This window comes from Zeus faber (assembly GCF_960531495.2).
Source record: "Zeus faber genome assembly, chromosome: 13".
NCBI classification, from domain to species: domain Eukaryota; kingdom Metazoa; phylum Chordata; class Actinopteri; order Zeiformes; family Zeidae; genus Zeus; species Zeus faber.
Window position 1 is genome coordinate 29,685,961 of NC_137198.1, and position 19,956 is coordinate 29,705,916.

At 42.4% G+C, this 19,956-nt stretch overlaps 1 protein-coding gene across 1 annotated transcript in view; it reads right to left on the reverse strand.

Annotated features, from left to right (window-relative positions):
• The window catches only part of ccdc88c (coiled-coil domain containing 88C), a 108,920-nt gene that overhangs the window by 53,652 nt on the left and 35,312 nt on the right, over window positions 1-19,956 (reverse strand). Inside the window, 17 exon segments of the mRNA XM_080012181.1 lie at window positions 1,644-1,683; window positions 1,686-1,745; window positions 1,748-1,769; window positions 2,471-2,791; window positions 2,794-3,255; window positions 5,051-5,335; window positions 5,749-5,886; window positions 6,128-6,309; window positions 7,397-7,547; window positions 7,662-7,808; window positions 8,162-8,320; window positions 11,763-11,844; window positions 12,793-13,001; window positions 13,475-13,618; window positions 14,105-14,188; window positions 16,456-16,514; window positions 18,441-18,510. Of these exon segments, the coding sequence (XP_079868307.1) occupies window positions 1,644-1,683; window positions 1,686-1,745; window positions 1,748-1,769; window positions 2,471-2,791; window positions 2,794-3,255; window positions 5,051-5,335; window positions 5,749-5,886; window positions 6,128-6,309; window positions 7,397-7,547; window positions 7,662-7,808; window positions 8,162-8,320; window positions 11,763-11,844; window positions 12,793-13,001; window positions 13,475-13,618; window positions 14,105-14,188; window positions 16,456-16,514; window positions 18,441-18,510 (2,615 nt within the window).

Sequence of the window (19,956 nt, forward strand, 5' to 3'; positions counted from 1 at the left end):
TGTTGTTGTTGAGAGTGTTCGCGAGTAGAATTTCAGTCGGCCACTCTAGTTCCACAGATAAAAAGTCGCAAAGTTGTCCTTTTAGGAAATTCGCGGGCCATAGGAGATAACTGCTGAGGCTTTTTTGGCGGACATTATGATGAAAAAATGAAAAAAATGCTAAAATGTGCAAAGTCGACCGGAGCAGGCGACCGCAAGGGGCGGCGCCACTATCGCCGCACTACAAATACATTACATTACATTGCATTTAGCAGATGCTTTTATCCAAAGCAACTTACAATTATTCAAACACCGACAGACACAGCCATCGGGAGCAATTATGGGTTAAGTGTCTTGCTCAAGGACACTACAGCATGCTAGCAGGAGGATCCTGGGATCAAACCAGCAACCTTTAGATTACTAGACGACCAGCTCTACCAGCTCTACCTTCTTTTGTCAGAAGATAATCTTACTCAGAATTCTATACTAGTCTTCTTTTTTTCTCTTCACTAATCACAGGTGTCGCTCCGATCGCTCAACCTTTTCTGCTTTAAAGGAGCATTCCGCAATCTTTGCCAGGATGCTACAAACCCACACATAGCCTGCTAGCCAGTGGATGGAACACAATTTTCCCACCTCTACCACTGCCCTGAACACTTTTGGCTGAGCCCTCCACACGTTGCATTGAAATGCCTTTAAAGTATGAGGAGTTCCCAGAATACCACTCATCACAAGTGTGGTGAGAAGGAGGAATGTTGTCAGGACTGAAGTAGCAGGTCCGGCTTTTCCTGGAAAATCCCTTGTCAGACAAGAGGCCCCCATCCAAGCCTTCATCGGGTGGTCTATGAGCGCAAATGATCCAGAGAGCTGCTACTTATCAATGCCACCTATCAGTGGCACCGATCAGTCAGTGGCTAACCACCTCTCCTTTCCACAAACCCCAGTTCCCAACCAGGGCTTGCCAGCTAACTAGCTCTCTAGCAGCCATGATAAATAACTTCGCTATATTGCAAAGTTTATCAGGCTTATCTCCTGCGGCACCTGGAGGGTGAGGCCACTTCAGAGACCAACACCAGGGCTGTGAAAAGCCACTGATTGTGCCCACACATTTGTGCACCAGCAGGACACCATCCATTACATTACATAATCATAATAATGTACATTACATACACCAATGCAGTACACAATGCCCTTGCATATGAGATACAGTATAGTTAATGTCCACACTAATGCGGATGCATTTAAAAACACCAAGGGATTACAAGTGAAGAAAGTTCTTACGAATTCAGCCTTGCCAGAATTACGCCAGGCTGAATAAACTGCCGTGAATGACGTTGGCAGGCAAGTAGAGTGTATTATAGCTGTAGGGGTGGGTTCATACATATTCATTGTCAGGGGACCTACCTTAACCTGCCATTCAGCCAAGATGGGCTTGGGTGGTTGATTAAATAAAACATAGTCAGCGGCGCTGCCAAAGACAGCTGGGAGCATTAGTACGAGCTCTCTTTCTTCACTTGTAAAACCTGGGTTGTAGAATTTAATGCTTGAGATAAGCATTCAATTCCTTTCTTAAGCCTATGTTTGCCTTGTTTGTATCTTCTCTCAATCTACAAGGCTATATCCAACTGTGAACATTTTTCTTTTTAAGGGGGATTGGGGTCTACCTGTCTTCCAGTGAGTGTTCCTGCTGCAGAAGTCTCTCCTGTTCAGTCCAACCTTCTCCAGCTCCTCATTCAGCTTCTCCAGCTCCACGCTCTGCTGCTGACGCTTAGCTTCTCTGACACTAGGTCCTGGAGACAGTCAGGAGCGGGGGTGTGTGTGTGTGTGTGTGTGTGTGTGTGTGTGTGTGTGTGTGTGTGTGTGTGTGCGTGTCACAAAAATACATTTTGTCACAAACTGTGAATTTGATCTTTTATAATAACATCTGGTGGAGTTTTACAGCAGATGGTGCCAGAGTGAGAAGAAGGAACCAGTGGTTGTTTAAGGAGCAGAATAAGCCCCTCTGTTCTTCGAGAGTATCATTCCATATGAGGGAACATCTGTGTTGTCTAACTTTTTAATTTTTTTATATTCTGCTGCTACGGAAGATAGTTAATTGCCCTGTGTCCAAAAGGGCTAACTATGTACTAGGTGTTCACACTATCATCCAGAATACTTTGATATGTGAGTAAAAAGAACAGCATCTCAGACACACCAGGCTGAATTTTGAACAATTCAGCTTTGTGTCTTCTCGAGCATACTACATAGTCATATAGCCTTGCCACTTCCTTTCAGCACATAGCGGGTTGATGACCACACTGCAAAGAAACTTTTACCAGCGTCTTGCTCTCATAATACATTGTGGGATACGCTTGCGTTTGCAATGCATACTATGATGTTTCAATGGATGTAGTATGTCATCCTCATACTGATCGTATACTATTTGAGCATACTGTGTAAAATTGTATAAATCTAAAACCCTGTCCCCCCTTGTCTTCCTTGTAATTCTCACCTCTCGGAGGGTAGCCAGCATCCTCTTGTCAATGGTGGCCTGCTTCAGGAGCTCCTTATTCTCTCTCTCCAGCTCCTTGGCCTTGACAGACACCTCCTTCAGCCGATCCAGCTCCTTGTTCAGTGCCCCGCTCTCCTTCCTGGCTGCCGACCAGTGCGTGGCCCTCTCCTCCAGCTCTGCCTCCTTGGCCTCCAGCTGTGTCCGGATCCTCCAGCTCTCCTTCTCCAGGCCCTTGCGCTCCCTTTCAGACTGCTCCAGGTCCAGCTGGAGCCGCCTCATCTCCTCCTCTGCCTCCTCCCTCCTCCGTCGCTCCCCACACAGCCCTCCTCCGCCTCACGCCTCAGCTCGTCCTCCCTGCTGCGTGCTTCTTGCCCAGCCCTCTCTTCTGCCGTCTCCCTCTCCTGGCAGCTCCTCTCCAGCTCCTCCTCCGCCCGCCGCTTCTCCTGGCCGAGCGCTGCCACACTCTGTTCTAGCCTCTCGGCCCGGCGGCGCTCACCCCGTGCCTCCTCACGCGCCTCCTCCAACCTGGCCACCAGCTCTCCCTGCTCCTCCTGGAGGGCGGCCAAGCGGGCAGTCAAGGAGCGCAGGCCCTCTGCGGAGCGCCGCAGCTCCATGTTCTCCTGGCTGAGCAGATGCTGGTCCTCCTCAAGCCGTGCCAGCCGCTGCTGGGCCTCCCGTTCCGCCTCCTCGGCCTCCCGCTTCAGCCGCCTTGACTCCTGCTCCAACGAGGCCACCTCCTTCTCCAAGGCCTCTGTGCGTTCGCTGGACACCCGCAAAGATGCCACCTTTGTTGAGAAGGGGGGCAGGAGAATGAGTAGATAATCATTGGATACATTAAAAGGGACCTATTATGCTCCTTTTCAACAAGTAAATATAGGTCTCTGGGGTCCCCAAAACATGTTTTTGGGCGTTTTTAGCTCAAACTACCACCCAGATTATGCATTCTAACATACCTCTACACCCTCCTGTTCCAAAACAGGCTTTTTTCTGTGGGAGGAGCCACCCTCCTGAGGTCCCATGTTCTGTGAGCCAATGGGGTGTAAGCACAAGTTCTGGGTTCTGTGAGCCAATGGTGTTTGAGCGTGGCTTCCGGGTTCCGTTGAATTTATTCCGTAACTTTCACTGATTTCACCTTATCAGTCAATCAAAATCTCAAAAAATTTGAGGAGAGAAATAAGCAATCCAATTGCTGAATCTTCACTCATATTTGTTCTACAAGGCCTAATTTAAAAGTTTGTTCTGACTTTGGTTGCCGTGCGCCAGGCATGTGGGAGACACCGACACCGCACAGCGACACACTGAGACCCTTAGACGCAGGGATTTTTTGTTTAATGTAAAAGTCGAAAATGAAAATAAATAAAATAAATACATCTACAATAAAAATGACAATTTTTATTGGTTTTGTTTGGAGAAACGCACAGCCTACAGTCTATGTACCATCTTGTTTTTTTAGAAAGAAAGAAATAAACCCAGCAGAATTCTTTTGAAATAATTACATTTCCATCATCTGCATTTTTTCACAGACAGTTGGTATTAATTCCTCTTTTTTTAAAAGATTTGTTTGAGAGTGACTCAGATGGGGGGCAGTTATAATTCTACTGAAGCCCTGTAGGTTCCCAGGCTGCAAATGTGAATGGATTGTTTTAGGACATGTTTTCTAAAATAGACAGCTCACAAAAGACTGATTGAGTTGTCATTTTTCACAGTTTGTGTATTAATAGACGCATCAGAGACCCAAATGTACAGTATGTACAAAAGCACTGAAAAAGTGAGTTTTGCATAATAGGTACCCTTTAAAACTGAATTAAGAGTGCCCCCCTCCCCAGTAGCCATGGTCATCACTGTCTTAAAAATTAGTTCCTCCAAGATAATGCAACATAACATAACATAAAATGTTGTGTTCAAAATGTTAAAATAAAGAGAAATTGCCACTTAATCCTGGTAAGTATTGATGAAGACATGTTGTTATCCATTTGGTATTGATAAATAATGCTGTGTTCAAGACAACTGCAACACTTAAAAAAAAAAGCCCAAACAGAAAAATGGTCATCAAACTCAGAATTCCAGTGGATCTTGGATATGTAAATATGCAAGATGCATAGTTAATTTGGCACTGATTTTACCAATAAATAATACAAAGTAAAGATTCTTTTGGGCATTCATGTTTTTTTTTCCCCCAGAGTTGGACACACATTTCCTCATTGTAAAATTGAGAGTACGTTTCTTGCGAACAAGATCAGACACCTACAATCTTTGAATGGGGAGTCGCCTATATTTGTACATATCAACATTTTCATATTTAGGTGCACTGATGATTTGTGTGAGAGTGTTCTGCACTCACAGAGTGTCCAAAGGACACATGACACAGAAATATGTTTTATATCAGAACAATGCTTCTGTGCATTTGCCCACAAATGCTCCATGAATAAGAATTCAGCATTTCAACATTCAGCATTCACGACATGGAGCCTGAAACCATAATATGAAGGCTCTCATTACAATTTCAACTCAAAAATGTGCCCCTGCCCTACTGTTTCAGATTTTACTATTAAAAGCAGGGTGCTCCATCTGTGCTCCCACCTCTCTCTTCAGTGCATCCCTGTTCCTCACAAGTCTCCCGGCTTCTCGCTCTGCTTCTTCGCAGCGTCGGGCCCGCTCCCTCAGCCGCTCCGCTTCATTGTTGGCCAGCTTCAGCTGGCTCTCCAGGCTTGCCAGTCGTGTGCCCGCGTCCGTGACATTGTGGTGCAGCTGACGGTTCTCCGCCTCCACCTCCCTGACACGGGCCTCGCTGTCTGCCTGGGCTCGCTCTTGGAGGGACGCCACCGCGTCTGCCAGGTGTTGCCGCTCGTTCTCCAGCTCGGAAGTCTGTCGAGACCAAACAGAGAGGAATAGGACATGGCCGATCACTTCTATGCCCGAGAGATCAAACACTAATATAAGTTTGATGAATGGTTAAAGTTAAGTATTTGGATTTTACTGATGATCTATGTGCAAATCAATTCTGGTCTTTTTTCGTAAATGAGAGGCACTGCAACACAAATCATTGAGTGGTAGCCAACGGACACGAAAATGAAATCAAAAACAAAATAACAAACAAACAAAACGATTGCTAGATTTATCACTTGTACATTTCTATTCGTATAACACCTGCTCCGCAACCTCCATGGCCCAGTTCTTAGACTAATTACCGATTAGCCACACATATAGCTAGCTCGGATTTGGTCGCACTAGGCTTGCCACCGTCTACTTTGCAGCGAATTTGATAGCTGTAAATTTACCTGTCTGTCTTTCTCCGCCCTCAGGTTTTGCAGTTCCCTCTCCAGAGTTTGTTTTTCATTGAGAAGCTCCTCCCCAAGCGATTCCATGTCCTGATTGGTCATTCGCTCCTGGTCCAATAAGCTTTGAAGACGCTCCAACTGAATGCCATGAAACACAAAAAAATGGAACACAAATGCAAATGGAAATGCTATGCATGTGGCATTGGCAGACACTCTCAAACAACATTACTGGTATTACGTATTGTCATGAAATGAAGATCTCATCATTTAAAGACAGAGGTCAGTAGAATAATTTGACATTGATATAGGGGCAGCAGGAAATTTGGTAGTTGATTGAAATGGGCGTAGGGACTCTGTTCTGTCTGTTTCTGTGTCCTACCTTCTGGCTGAGTCCCTGGTTCTCCCTGGCCAGCATCTTGGCAGAGAGCTGCTCTTCCTGCAGCAGCTGGTTTTCCTCCCGCAACCTTTCCATGGAGGCCTGCAGCTCACGGTTCTCCTTCTCCAGTTTCAGAACGCGGCTGGAAACGCACTCATTCAGCTCCTGCACCAGTGATTTGTGGGCTTGGAAAGATACAAAAATACAGACACACAGGTCAGACTGTGGGTCAGACACACAGGGGAAGAAGAGCTCAATCAATGCCGGGTTGTAGTGAGATTCTTGAGTGCTGACAATTCGAACTAGGACTTGTGCATCAACTCCATTCGGATGATGGCCGAATGGACTACATATTAATACCATAACTTTATGCTATTAATACCAAGGATTGTGTGCTCTTCATACACAGATTATACTGAAAAATGCCATCAAGTGAACTGCAAAATGTGCCCTTTGTAAAGGGTTTGAGACTTGATGACTTGGACTCGAAACTCGACCTGGTCTCAACTTTGGTGACCTGGACTAAGACTCCAAAGTCGACTTGGACTAAACTTTGGTGACTCAACTTCATGTGTAGTGATTTGGCTAAAACACTGGATTAAACAGTCTGTTTAATCAAGATCTTGAAGAAACTTGAAATGGCGGAGTTACAATCCACCATTTCGGCAAAGGGATATTTTGAGACAAATATCAAAGTAATTCCATTCATATTACAGTTACGTACCAACGCCCTTTGGATTGGCCGCTATGGATTACAGGTCCTATGAAAGATGTGCATGCCTTGACTTTTGTTTTGGAGTTTAAGGTTTTTGCATGTCTTTGCAAACCTTTACGTCACTGACCATCATTTTGGCTATAGTATTTTACAGAAATTATGTGGCATTAGATGAAGTAGTTCATCACTACACTGTCAATTTCCATACAACTAAAAATTTGTGCAGTAAATGCACAAAGTAATTTACATTTTGTTAGAATAAGATTTGATTACACTTAATTCTGTTGTTATTGTTAACTTAAAGCACTGTTTTTAAGCAGTATATAGGACCTTATTTTGAGTATTGAACAAAACAGGTATCTAAAAAAGTAACCCGTACCAAAATATCAGTATCTCTATGGAAAAACTTGTACACAGACTTAGTAAAACCTTCTTCACGGTTAAATGTTTCTGAATCAGATTAGATTAGAAAAGATTAAAACAAAGAGTATAGCAGAACAGAGTAGCTTAGAAGAGAAGAGGATGAGAGAGTGTGGTTGTGTATGTGTATGTCGTACTGTCTGTGCTGCTGTTGTGGTGGCACTTTGCCAATTGCTCCAGTTCCCAGCCCAGGTGAGCAGATTCGTTCATGCTCTGCTTATGTCCCATCTCCAGCAGCAGGTTCTCCTCCAGGAGCTCCTCCAGCCTGCGACGCTCACTGTCCCTCTCCTGGACACACAGAAACACACTGAGAGAGGCAGAACGGAGATGGAGGGGAAACAGAGGAGGAAGGAAAGGAAGGAAAGAAAGAGATCACAAAGAAAGGAAGCTGAGATACTGTACCATTTCCAGGTCATGAATCTTAGACCTCAGCAGTAAGTTGTCTTTCTCCACAGTATGTAGCTTGTCACAGCGCCCCCTGGAGGCAGACAGCTGCTCCTCCAGCAGCACCTTGGTCTCCAGCAGAGTCAGGTTGTCCTCACGGAGCTCCTACACACACACACACACACACACACACACACACACACACACACACACACACACACACACACACACACACACACACACACACACACACACACACACACACACACACACACACACACTCACTCACTCACTGGCCTGCCAGTAACAGCTGCTGCCTCATACTGTGTTCATGTCTCCCTATCAGAGATCTTTGTGCGTTTGCCCTGAGGCAGCAGGACTTTTACCCCGTCATATTGTGGTTGTGTTACATTTGAGGGATTTTTCTTCAATAAAAAAAAAAAAAAAAATATATATATATATATATATATATATATATATATGTATAGATATTGTTTGGCGCCTATCTTCAGGCGCACCTCCACCCTGGTCTTGTAGAAGTGCACATCATTGAGTTTCTCCTTGAAGCGGCTCAGCTCCGTCTCCAGCCTGTCCACGCGGGACGCCCGCTCCCTCAGGGAGTCCACCTCGTCCCGGTAGGCGCGCACCGAGCGAGCCTCACACGACAGTGACTGGTTCTGCACAGAAAATACATGCACACGTTAAGATTCAAGATTCAAGAGGTTATTTGTCACATACATATGGTCATACATTATGCAGTGAAATGTCATGACACCCTGTGATTACGCACAATAAGCTCTAAAAATACTAAAATGTGTGTAACTGACACAAGGCACTGGTGCAGGCGGCTGCAAGGGGCGGTGCCACAATCGCGATTCTGGGTTCTATAATTATATAATAGAATTTATTGTCTGTGTTGTATTAAATATACATTTAAGTCCTCTTAAATGAAACTTACCTGAACTTACCTCCAGTACTTTAAGCGCTAGCGTGTGGACACATACTCTGGTCTCGGGCTTAGAGATATTTTGATTTTGCACACAACTTTAGGGCTTCCTTACGCAACTTCTCATGAATGTAAAGAGCCCCTTCCTTTTTTTTATTTTTTTATTTTATTTTTTTTTAAATGGAGCCCATTTTCAAAATGTAGAAGCAGCATTACATTATTATTATCTATTTATTTATTTTTACATTTTGATTGTTTTGTTAGTAAATATGCATTTTCTACCCATGTTCTAGAGTTTGGTTTTGTATGAAGAGGTATGCTGGAGGGGTAATGACCATGTAAATACCTATTATATCATACCACCCATACCATAGCACTTAGACCATTAAAAATATGAATTTGGCACATCCCTAAAATTGACAAACTTGAAATTGTACTGAAGTCAAGTAAGATGATGTGTACGGTGTAAACACAGATGATGGGGTATCCTGTAAGCCCCCTCTCTCAAAGTGACAAAGAGGCAAAATTGACCACGAGAATACACTGCTACCATTTCTTTGCAGACTAACCATGAGTACTGAATCTTGGGAATTTGCTGATTCAGAGAACTGAGAATACTCACAAATAGGCACTTTTTCAGGCAAAGTGTCTATGCCTCTCTATTAGCCAGTGAAGCCTGGCTTGCACTACAAGATTTCTCAAATGTTAAGAGATTTTGAAAATGTGAGCGACCCCACACATAACAACATCATATCATGATAAATTTCACTGTTTTGTAGCGGTGTCATGATTCCGATTCAAAATCAAAATACGCGTTTGAATTTAAACTTTGAAATCACAAGCAGGTTTGCGATTCTCCCCGTATTTTTGTGGGTAATATCGCCTGCTGCACCACATCCCTCAGGGCTCGACATTAAGGCCCCCCTTGACTGGGGTCTTTGTTGGGGCCTTTGTTGGGGTAATGTAATGTTAACTGAAAATAAACTGTATACTGTATCGCTGAAGCAGAGCTTTTCCTGCTAAGCTGCATGTGTGGGGGTGGGGGTTTACAGGAGCCGGAGCTTGCAGCTTGTGTGTTCTCATAATTGAAAGAAAAAGTGTGCTCCAACTCAATAAAATATGACATATTTTACAATATTTTTACAAATATTGTCCACTTGTTTTGTCCACTTAAGATGGCAGAACAGAGTACTGGCAGCTTGTGAGAAGTGCCGGTAGGCACCGGTATATGATCCATAACAGTAGTTAACATAATGGATATGATTGGGTTTTTGATATCAAAGATAAGATAATGATATGAATTGGAAAATTATGCTGAAGAATTAGTAAAAAAGTAAGATTAGCAAAGAACGTACAGAGCGGACAAGGACGTTTTGGGTGGAGGAGAAGACACACTGCAAGTCCTTTTCATTGAGCCAGATAATCCTGCTCACTGAAAAGAGCTGGCTCTTACGACTCCCAAGCATTTCTTTTATCTATGAAATTGTATGAAATATTCTGTTTATATTTATTCCACTACAAAAAAAACCATTATATAAATAAATATAAATGATTTATAATCTATTAATGTGACTGGACTGGAAGTTACTTACTGAGAAACAAGTGAAACAAGACCCGATAGTCTAACAATGGCATAGCCTTCAGTGCTGAAATAAATACATATGTTTAAATCAAAAATTGAATCATGAATTTGGAGAATTGTGACACCACTACCCTTTTGTTCCTATAATGTGTGGAGAGCAACGACTTGCCCACACTAAAGCTGCTTTCACACATGCACTGCAACCCTGAAAAAATCCGGCCATTACCTGGAGGAACTGTATGTGTGAACGCAAATGTCTGAATCAGTTGGACTAGACATTAACCAGACTATACCCAGCCAGCACCCGAGTAGAAAGTCCACATATTGTCCAATTGAGTGGTGATTGCAGGTGATTGTCGGAAGAATTCACAGCGAGCGAGTGGGCGTGTCGATGACATCTCTATTATGCAACTGGTGACGTCATCAACACGGCCACTCACCGAGGTTGAATAAAGGCCACCTTTGTGCGGATCATCATGGAGTTTGGCTCCATGATTAAGGCATGATTAAGTACTCCTTTCTGCTTTCCTTTAATTCCTTTCCACTTTTTCGTTTATATTGCTCACACATCCAAATAAATGGAGTATCAACATGATTAAGGCTTAAGTACTCCTTTCTGCTTTCCTTTAATTCCTTTCCACTATTTTGTTTATATTGCTGACACATCCAAATACATGGAGTATCAACACAAAGAAAGTCAAAAGTAGTGATAAGTAGCCTCGTCTGCCATATTGGGTGTGCTATAAAACTCTGCAACGTGATGCAAGATTTCGTCATGTCCTGCCTCCTGCACGCTCTACCCAGGCTCTAGACTTCGTCTAAACCAAAAAGAATATTGACAGGTAGTGTAAACGCATCTGACAACCTCCGGTCGTGTGCTACATGTGTGAAAGGGCAACTCCGCACAATGCCCCAACCTGATTATCCGGACATTTTTGGAGTTCATGTGTGAAACTAGCTTATGCGATTCCATTCAAAGATTTGACACGAAGATGCGGCTACACGAGATTACCAGAGTCCTGACTCTCAAAACCGTAGATCTTGCGCAATCAAAGGTGACTTTAGAGTAAACACACGGCGGACAACAGGCTAGAAAAAGCGATGCTAATTTATGCAAAAAAGATTCTTACAGAAAATCCAAAAGGAAAAAAGAAAAAAATAATGAATGACATGGACCCTAGATGTTGCGGCACAAGATTTATGACGCAAATGCGAATGCTTCACAGCATTCGCATTTGCCACATTGGCAAGCCACGTCCGGCGACGAGCTCACAGCGACAAGGAAAGTTGAGCAGATTTCAACTTCATGCAAATGAACAGCACCAGCCAATAGCAGGGAAGATGGCGCTCTCAATGGAAAATGGACGCCGAGACCACTGAATAATTGATGATGATTAGGCTATTTTTTAAATGAAACAGGCCCCTGAAACTATCGATAAAATAAGGACGTTTACGTTTCTCCAACAAGGACAATTCTTTATTTTAAGAGATAGATCAGAAGACTTATTACGTATTTTTTTTTGAGAGGTAATTTATTTTGCTAAGTAAACGGCTACACCATTGAAAAAGAAAAAAAAAATCAAAATCTCACCTCCTGCTTTAGTCGCTGCAGCTCCTGGTCCTGGCGCTCAACCTCATGTCTGGAGTCCATCAGTTGCTCTGTCTTTTCCTCCCTTCAAGAAAGAAAGAAAGAAAGACGCGCGCGCACACACACACACACACACACACACACACACACACACACACACACACACACACACACACACACACACACACACACACACACACACACACACACACACACACACACACACACACACACACACACAATGAGGTTAGTGCTAATTCAATGTTGTACAATGAGCTGTGATACTATGTAGTTATAGTAGGTCAGTTCCCTGAGAAATTACTAGATCACAGTCAGATTGTGAATAAAGAATGAGACGAGTAAAACTACTGCAATCCATGGAAACATGGCCAACTGCTTTTAATTACATCTAGATTAAAGGGGTTAGAGTGGGACTTCACCCTCAACACAATTTGTAATCTCTAAAAAATGCCTAGACGGCTTCTGTGATTTCGCTGTGGATTTCTGTTGACTGCAAAGTGTAATCAGCTGTAATGCTTTGCTTTGATAGTAGTTTATACACATGGCCGTGGCTTGTGTCTGATAAGCAACAGTTGCTAGCTGGTTTAAGCATCGTTGCGTCATTAACATTATGTTTTTTTTATTTTTACTTCTGTAGAACACTTTCACATTGCTCAAAAAAACTGGCTCACAGACACCATTTTTCTGAGAAAGGTATTGACTACTTCTGAACGAGGAAAGACCTTTCTAATAGACACGACCCACAATCAGGTGCTATCAACATGTATTTCTAGGCTACACATGTATTTCCCTGCTACACATGTATTTCCCGGCTACAACTTCACAGAGCACATTTTATAAATAAAGGTTTTGATTATTGAATCATTATCATGATATATCATATCATATATTGTTTTAAACATCCCATTTGGGATTGGTAATTCGCAATTCCAATACCAACTAGCAATTATATTCTACCATTTTATTTATTTGAAAACAGTTCAGACGGTAACGTTGCCTTGGGGAGACTCACAGTTCCTGTCTGTATCGCCGTAGTTTGACCTTGGTGTCAGCCAGCTCCACAGACAGATGGTGTCTTTCCTCTTTCACCATCGCAGGCATGACAGGACCCCCGATGATCGTCGGCGGGGCCCCAGAGCCGCCGATGCTCAGAGTCCGGCACCTGTCTAAGGGCTGCTGGCTACACATATAGTCCCTCTCCTGGGTCAGGTCCAGAATGACCTGACCAAAACAAAAAAAAAAAACGAGAGAAGTAGAGGTTTGAGATTTTCTTTCTAATGGTACAAACATTTAAGTATAAAAAGAAAACATTCAATCTCCTTTCCAAAAACAGAAAATATCGTGAGATGGTCTTTCAAAGTTATTTGTGGCTATTATGCGAGTTTCCCGTTTTAGAAAAGGAGATTTAATGTTTTCATAATTAAACGTTTGCCCCGTTGGAATGAGTTTAAGCACAGTGAGAAGGCCTGGGTTGAAAATGGGGAACCTACCCTTTAACTTTATTAATTTGTTAACTGCGGGAAGTTTTACATTAGCTTGGATGTAAAAATATAAATAAATAAAAATGTCTAAATGGAGCACGTCAGGCCAAAATGTCCTAATTTTTTCTGACAACTTCACTTCCTTCTTGATTCTGGCATGAATCTATATGCATTTCAGTTTCAAATTAGACATCATGCCTACTCATGGGCTACCTCGTTGGCTTTGTCTCGCTGCTCGATTAGCTGACGTAGAGACACAGCCATGTTGCGGGAGAGAGGGTCCAGTTCTTCCTGCACAAGCTCCGCCCCTTCCTCTAGCCAGGACAAGTCCAGAACGTTCAGCTGGTTGTGGGTCACCTGCCACACACAAATGTAAAACACACATGGTGGACAGACACATACACAAGGATGAGACACACTTGACTTTTAGAGAGGTTATGAAATCAGTAGCATGGACCGGAGAGGAAAGGTCTTCTGTGATCTTGTAAGCTGTGCTTTACCATAATAGCTATAATAAGCATGATTTGAACAAAATATTTGGTTGACCAAAACGTGTTCTACAAACAAACTTCTTGCCAGTGAGTGACTACAGCCTTTGAAGACTTGAGTTGAGTCAGTTAGGGATATGGAAAAATCCTCCACCTCAACTTTTCTTTGGGTATATTCTATGTTCACTTCAGTTTCCAATATTGATACTAGTTAGTAGCCTGGTTAACTATATGGACTCCAACATGAACACCATAGTAGCAAATGTTTTACTTGTGATCCCGGTTACACCCGTTGCTATCCATAAATGACATGATTTGCTCAAATTTGAACTGTTCAGTTTTTCCTTGTACTGACCTCCTGGATATGAGAGACAATAGCAGCCTGGGTCTCGATGTCCAGTAGCTTAATCTTTTCAATCATCTCCTCCTTACGCTCGCACTAAACATATGCACACACACAGACACACAGAAACATACAATATGTTATCACATTTTGCAGAATTTGTTTGAGAGAGGAAGGGATACTCAAGATCAACATTTGAGTATAAGGTATTAATATACCTGACAAATGTGTCATCTGATTAAAGAACAAGTCCGCCATTAAAAATTATACTAAAAGAGTATTCAAGTACTTTAAGTACTCAAATGATCAACAATCCCGGCATGCATTGTTAACAACTCTTTAAATCAACAGTGTGTGCCCAGTTTCTTTATTCCGCCATGTCAACGTCCTTGTCCACATGGCGTGAATACCTCAAATGCTCCAGTTCACTTTAATTCCACATGTTCATCCAGTGTTGAGTTTCACAGATTTAGAAATCCAAAATGGCATCAGCTGCAAAACTCGCTAATTTTAAGGAAAGGTCAGTTACTCCAAGTAGAAGTGAACTGAGCAAGGAACTGCTTAAGTTCATCTGGGGTGTCTTGAACCATGGGGATGGTAGCTCAGGAGGTAGAGCTGGTCGTCTAGTAATCTAAAGGTTGCTGGTTCGATCCAAGGTTCCTCCTGCTGGCATGCTGTAGTGTCCTTGAGTAAGACACTTAGCTCCTGATGGCTGTGTCCGTCGGTTGTTTGAATAATTGTAAGTCGCTTTGGATAAAAGTGTCTGCTAAATGTAGTGAATTGAATGCAGCACTAGCCTTTTGTGATTGGGGGCATTTGTCAGAGCGGCGTGGGAAACATAGTTGGTGGCAGCAGAATGGGATTGTGGGAAAGGTAGTTTATAGGAAGAAGGTTGTTGGCTGGACCTGGGGCAAGTTACAGTTGAGCAGACTGGTGTCCAACTGTGCAGCTCTTTTCTGTTCAGCTTTTCATCTCCTATCCAATTCCACCTCTTCATAGCCGTTTTCCCCATCCATGTGACCCCACCCTTTCCCTATCCCTCCCGCCTGTCTTTCTGTCTGTCTCTCCACCTCTTGTATGGAACCAGAAAAACATGGAGAGGGAGGGAAGGACTCAATTACCAGAGTCCAAATACATGGGAAGGACAGCGATGGGAAAGAGAAAGTGAGAAAGAGTTTGTGGGTGGGTCCAGAATCACAGGATTGAGAAAATGGATAGGAAGAAAACAGTTTAAAAAATAAATAGAAAAAAATACATACACACAAAAAGACTGAAAGACAGACAAACCAAGTGGAGAGAAGCAGACATAGTAGAAACAGATCCCTCTCCCAGGGAAGTGGCCCCTCCCCTCTGGTGGAGGTAACTGGAGACCTGAAGCTGAAGCACGGAAGCCTCTTCTAATTTAACTCCTTACTGATCACCACTGTTGGTGATCCACCACTCGCTCTCAGCTAGGACTTGTCACACCGCACACATTTGTTTAAATCTCTTTCCAAACACAATTCAATTCAACACCACGCCCTTACTAAGTTATATCTGGTTGCACCCAGTGCCTTATCACTGCACCATTGACAGGTCCTGCCCAGACATGCTTAAATAAACACACCAAAATGTGCTCCCGATAGAAACACACGGAGACAGAAAAAGAGATGGAATTAGAGCCCAATTAGAAAGAAATTAATAAATATAATATATAGTGTACACACATAACACGAGGCAGTCTATTGTAGCAAATTCAAACCACTAATTCATTATTTAAGTGCTTTCAGCCATGGAGTTTGACCAGGCACACTTGCAGAACATGGCCGGTATAGCAGGATACACGGTACAGCCTCATTTATCCAAAACACGCTAGTCTGATCGGCTGAAATGTGAAACATAAACATCTCAACATCAAAAGGATAGGTTCCTTATTTTTCAACCAATAGTTTATTTTTACCTAGCCTATAAAAGCTATGTAGCCAACTCTATGCTTTGGATGAACTGCAGCAAATAAAAAAAGTACTTTGAAATCAAATGTGATATTGCTATAAGTCAATGTTTGAAAAGAATACACGCGGAAACATATGACTACATGCACTTTGCTGTAACTAGTGCCCAGTAACTGACATAGTTGGCGAGAAAGATAAAAAATGTGCTTGTTTAGTTTTGACTGTTTGGTTCAAATAAGTCAAGTTTGGATAACTGGTTACCCGCAAAGGAATTTGCTGTGGTTGACACTGGTGGAGTTTAAAGAAACCACAACACAAGAACAGGACAAGAACAGTTTTCAAATCTTAAAGGAGGAAGTTCTATAGTTAGTATTCCGCACATGAACATAAATTCAGGAGTGTTACTTTAAGAGAGAGCGGAGTGTGTGTTACCTGGACAGCACAGCCCAGTATCAAAAGTAGCAGTCTCTTCAGCTCATCCATACTCTTAGCTGGGAAAGAAACACACACACACACACACACACACACACACACACACACACACACACACACACACACACACACACACACACACACACACACACACACACACACACACACACACACACACACACACACACACACACACACGTTGTTTTTGACATTCTAATTTGCAAGAGACATTTTGAAGATGGCAGAGTTTCTTTAGTAAACACGGTATCACGTCGTTCACAGGGAGAATGCACAGCCCCCACAGATTAAGTTATTGGAGTCCTGTTTAACGACTGGTAACACACATTGAAAAAAAGAAAACTGTCAGATAAAAAGGAAAGATCAGTTGAAGAGTGCATGAAGTAAGATTTGCGAGCACCACGTGAGAGCTTTACCATAATCCTCATTGTGGCATTATGTCGATCCATCTCTCTGCCTTAGCTCATCCTGAGATGGTGGTGATTGGCTGGTGGTTGCTCCTAGTTTTAAAACCTTATGGCCTCTTCGTAAAGTGCAAGGGAGGTGTTATGCAGGAGTCATAATGTTGGGTTTATTTTGAAATAAAGGAAATGTCAGGTTTTTCAGGGTTTTATTGCTTGTTTTGCACCTTGGTAAATCAGAGCTGATTTAGCAAATCTGGCTACATCAGTAATAACACAAGAGACTAGAAACAGGAAGTTTGGCTGCTTCCTATTGCCAGCATTATGCTTTGTATTGTAATGTGGCAGCTGCAATTTATAATACCCATTTCCAACCGCACAAAAAAAATGGTAACACCCGGCAACATCTGGCATTTGTCACCAGTGGGAAAGGAAAAACCCAGGTCAAATGATCCGCCAATAGACCCGGGTTTTAATCGGCTCCACCTCTGATCGGCTCTGATGCAAACAGGACACCCGGGTCAACCCGCTAATTTTGGCCCTCATACCTGCGCGTTGAAATTCCGGAGGCTGGCACATAAATAGACAGGAATATCCGTGTATCATCCCATTATTTCATATCCCATTTAGAATCCAAAATTAAAATCAGAAATTGACTTTTTCCACATGGGGGACCGTGAAATGTTGTGAGTGTGGTAACGCACCCACGCTCACGTAATGCTCATGCATGGAGTATCCATGTGGGGATACGCCACGGATACTGCCGGTGTGCGGATGCAGCATGGAGCACCAAAATGAATGGTAACTTTCTTAATTGTAAAGCATTCAGCAAGGTTGTGCTATGAACAGTTGTAAATTATGGGACGTAACGGGTTGAGAAATAGTGAACCTAAGCTTAAAATTTCATGATAAACTATAATTGATGATTTAATGGTGCAATCGCTTAAGTCAGATTTCTTTTAGCGTGAATCATGCCAGAAAAGTAGATGTTGGAATGTTTTTCATGTTAAATCAGTGAAATTCGAAAAATCTGTTATGAGCAAAGAAGGTTTTCTTTACTCTAGCATAGAAATGTATGTTTAGCTACAGAATATTCTGAAACATAATTAAAATAGTGAAACTGATTTGTGTAAGGTGTATGTTTATCTGTACCCTGAAAAATGATGTAAAAGATGTAAAGAGAGCAAGCCAGACAGAAATTTTCTTCATTTTTATAATTAATTATTTGAAATGTGTGTCTGTTATTGCTCTAATATCATGTCGAATAAGCCAGTTTGTCAACTCTTTGCTTTTCAATCGCTATAGTAATAAGCTTTTTCATGGTGATGTTGTTAAGATGTTGCCAACATCTTAACAACATCTTAACAACCTAATACCTATTGGATGTTGTTACAACAAAGCAGAGTTTTCTAAAAAATACATTTAATTCATTTTAAAAGTAATGTTCTTTTATATTTTTACTTCAGTAAATAGATCCAAGGGTAAACAATTCCATATGATTAAATACGGATGCAACCATTTCCAAAAAATTGTCAAGTTTTCAATGTTTCCATATGAGTTTGTTACCTGAGAGCGGATCCTTGGCAATGCAGAAAATGTTGGGCAGGGACATGACTATCAACTGTTGCAAGTTCTCCTAAAGAGAAAGAGAGGGTGGGGGGGGGGAGAAATAGGTTGAAGTTAGATGTCATATGTGCAGTGCCTAGAGATTCCCACCGCCTTGTGTAGCAGTAGGTGTTTATGATATTTTGATTGCATGTTTGGTTTGCAGTGCACTTGCTATGTTCAATGTGGCAGCATTTTGTGTTAGGTCCACTTGATGTGGCTGGGGGCTGTATTGTGCTGACATTGCATATCATTCCGTTATCACAAATCGCAACATATTTTCAAACATCGCATATTTTTCCCATAAAGCCTGCAGCCCGATACAGTGACCCATGGCATTAGCCTTTAATGGAACGGAAAAAAAGGCATAGCAGCAGGTACATTTGTTTTGTTTATACAAGAGGTCCTTTGACCTTCCCTGGAAAATATTTCCAATTTCCAATCCAACATAGGGCAGTTACACCAGAACATGTGTGCCTGAGTGAGTGTGAGTGTATGTGTATGAGTGAGTGGCTAGCGGCCAACCGGAAACACTCTGCTGTCAACAGAGAAGGTGTAGGTTGTGTGCATGAGTGTGTGTATAGAGAGCCAGCGGCAGAGCGGGAGATAGGGAGGGATGGTAGAGATAGCAACAGAGCGAGATAGGATACCCGGGAGGAACTTTTATGAGTTTTAGGCATTTGACAAGGAGGGAAATGTTCTGTGAGTTTTGGGAGTGTGTTATATGTGGTTGTTGTGGTAAAACGAAAGAGGCCTTAGCTGCAGGAAAGGGCTAGCTAGGCAGGCAGGAAGGCAGGCACACACACGCACACACACACACACACCACACACACACATCCCATAGCATGATTGCATGTTTCAAAAACAACAGAAAATCTAGTCACTGTGATATCAATGACATCCAACATGTTCAAAATGGCTCTTGGTTTGGATCTTTGTATTGAGAAAATCTAGTAGCGATACCCTATTTAAGCCTTGATGCTTTCATGACACACATAGGCTACTTCAAAGCTGTCCTTTCAGCTTAGTCATTTGGCAGCTTAAGATTGTTTTATATTTCTGGAGGTAATATCTTGAGACACTGTTACATGGCCCTATACACAAATGGGTAAACTGATAAGCAGTATCCCTCGCCCCCCCTTAACAAACAAACAAACACTTAATCATGAGCTGGCAGCCATGTCTTTTATTTTCAGTAAAACTCTCCTATATCATCACACACACTGGTGGAAAGTCCAAAAAAAGCATTTTTGGTTTACACTGCAATGATACAATAAAGACATTGAAAGTAAGACTTGTTCAACTCATGTAGTGGCACGGATAGTTCAACCAAATGCATGAAAGTACAAAACCACTGTTGAAATTGTGTGTTTTACATGAAAGGTAAAACAAGTACAGAAGTCCATGTCCAAAAAATGATTAGTGAATGGAAAAAAAATGTGGTGGCTAACTTGCCATGTTTTGTTCCATTTGGACC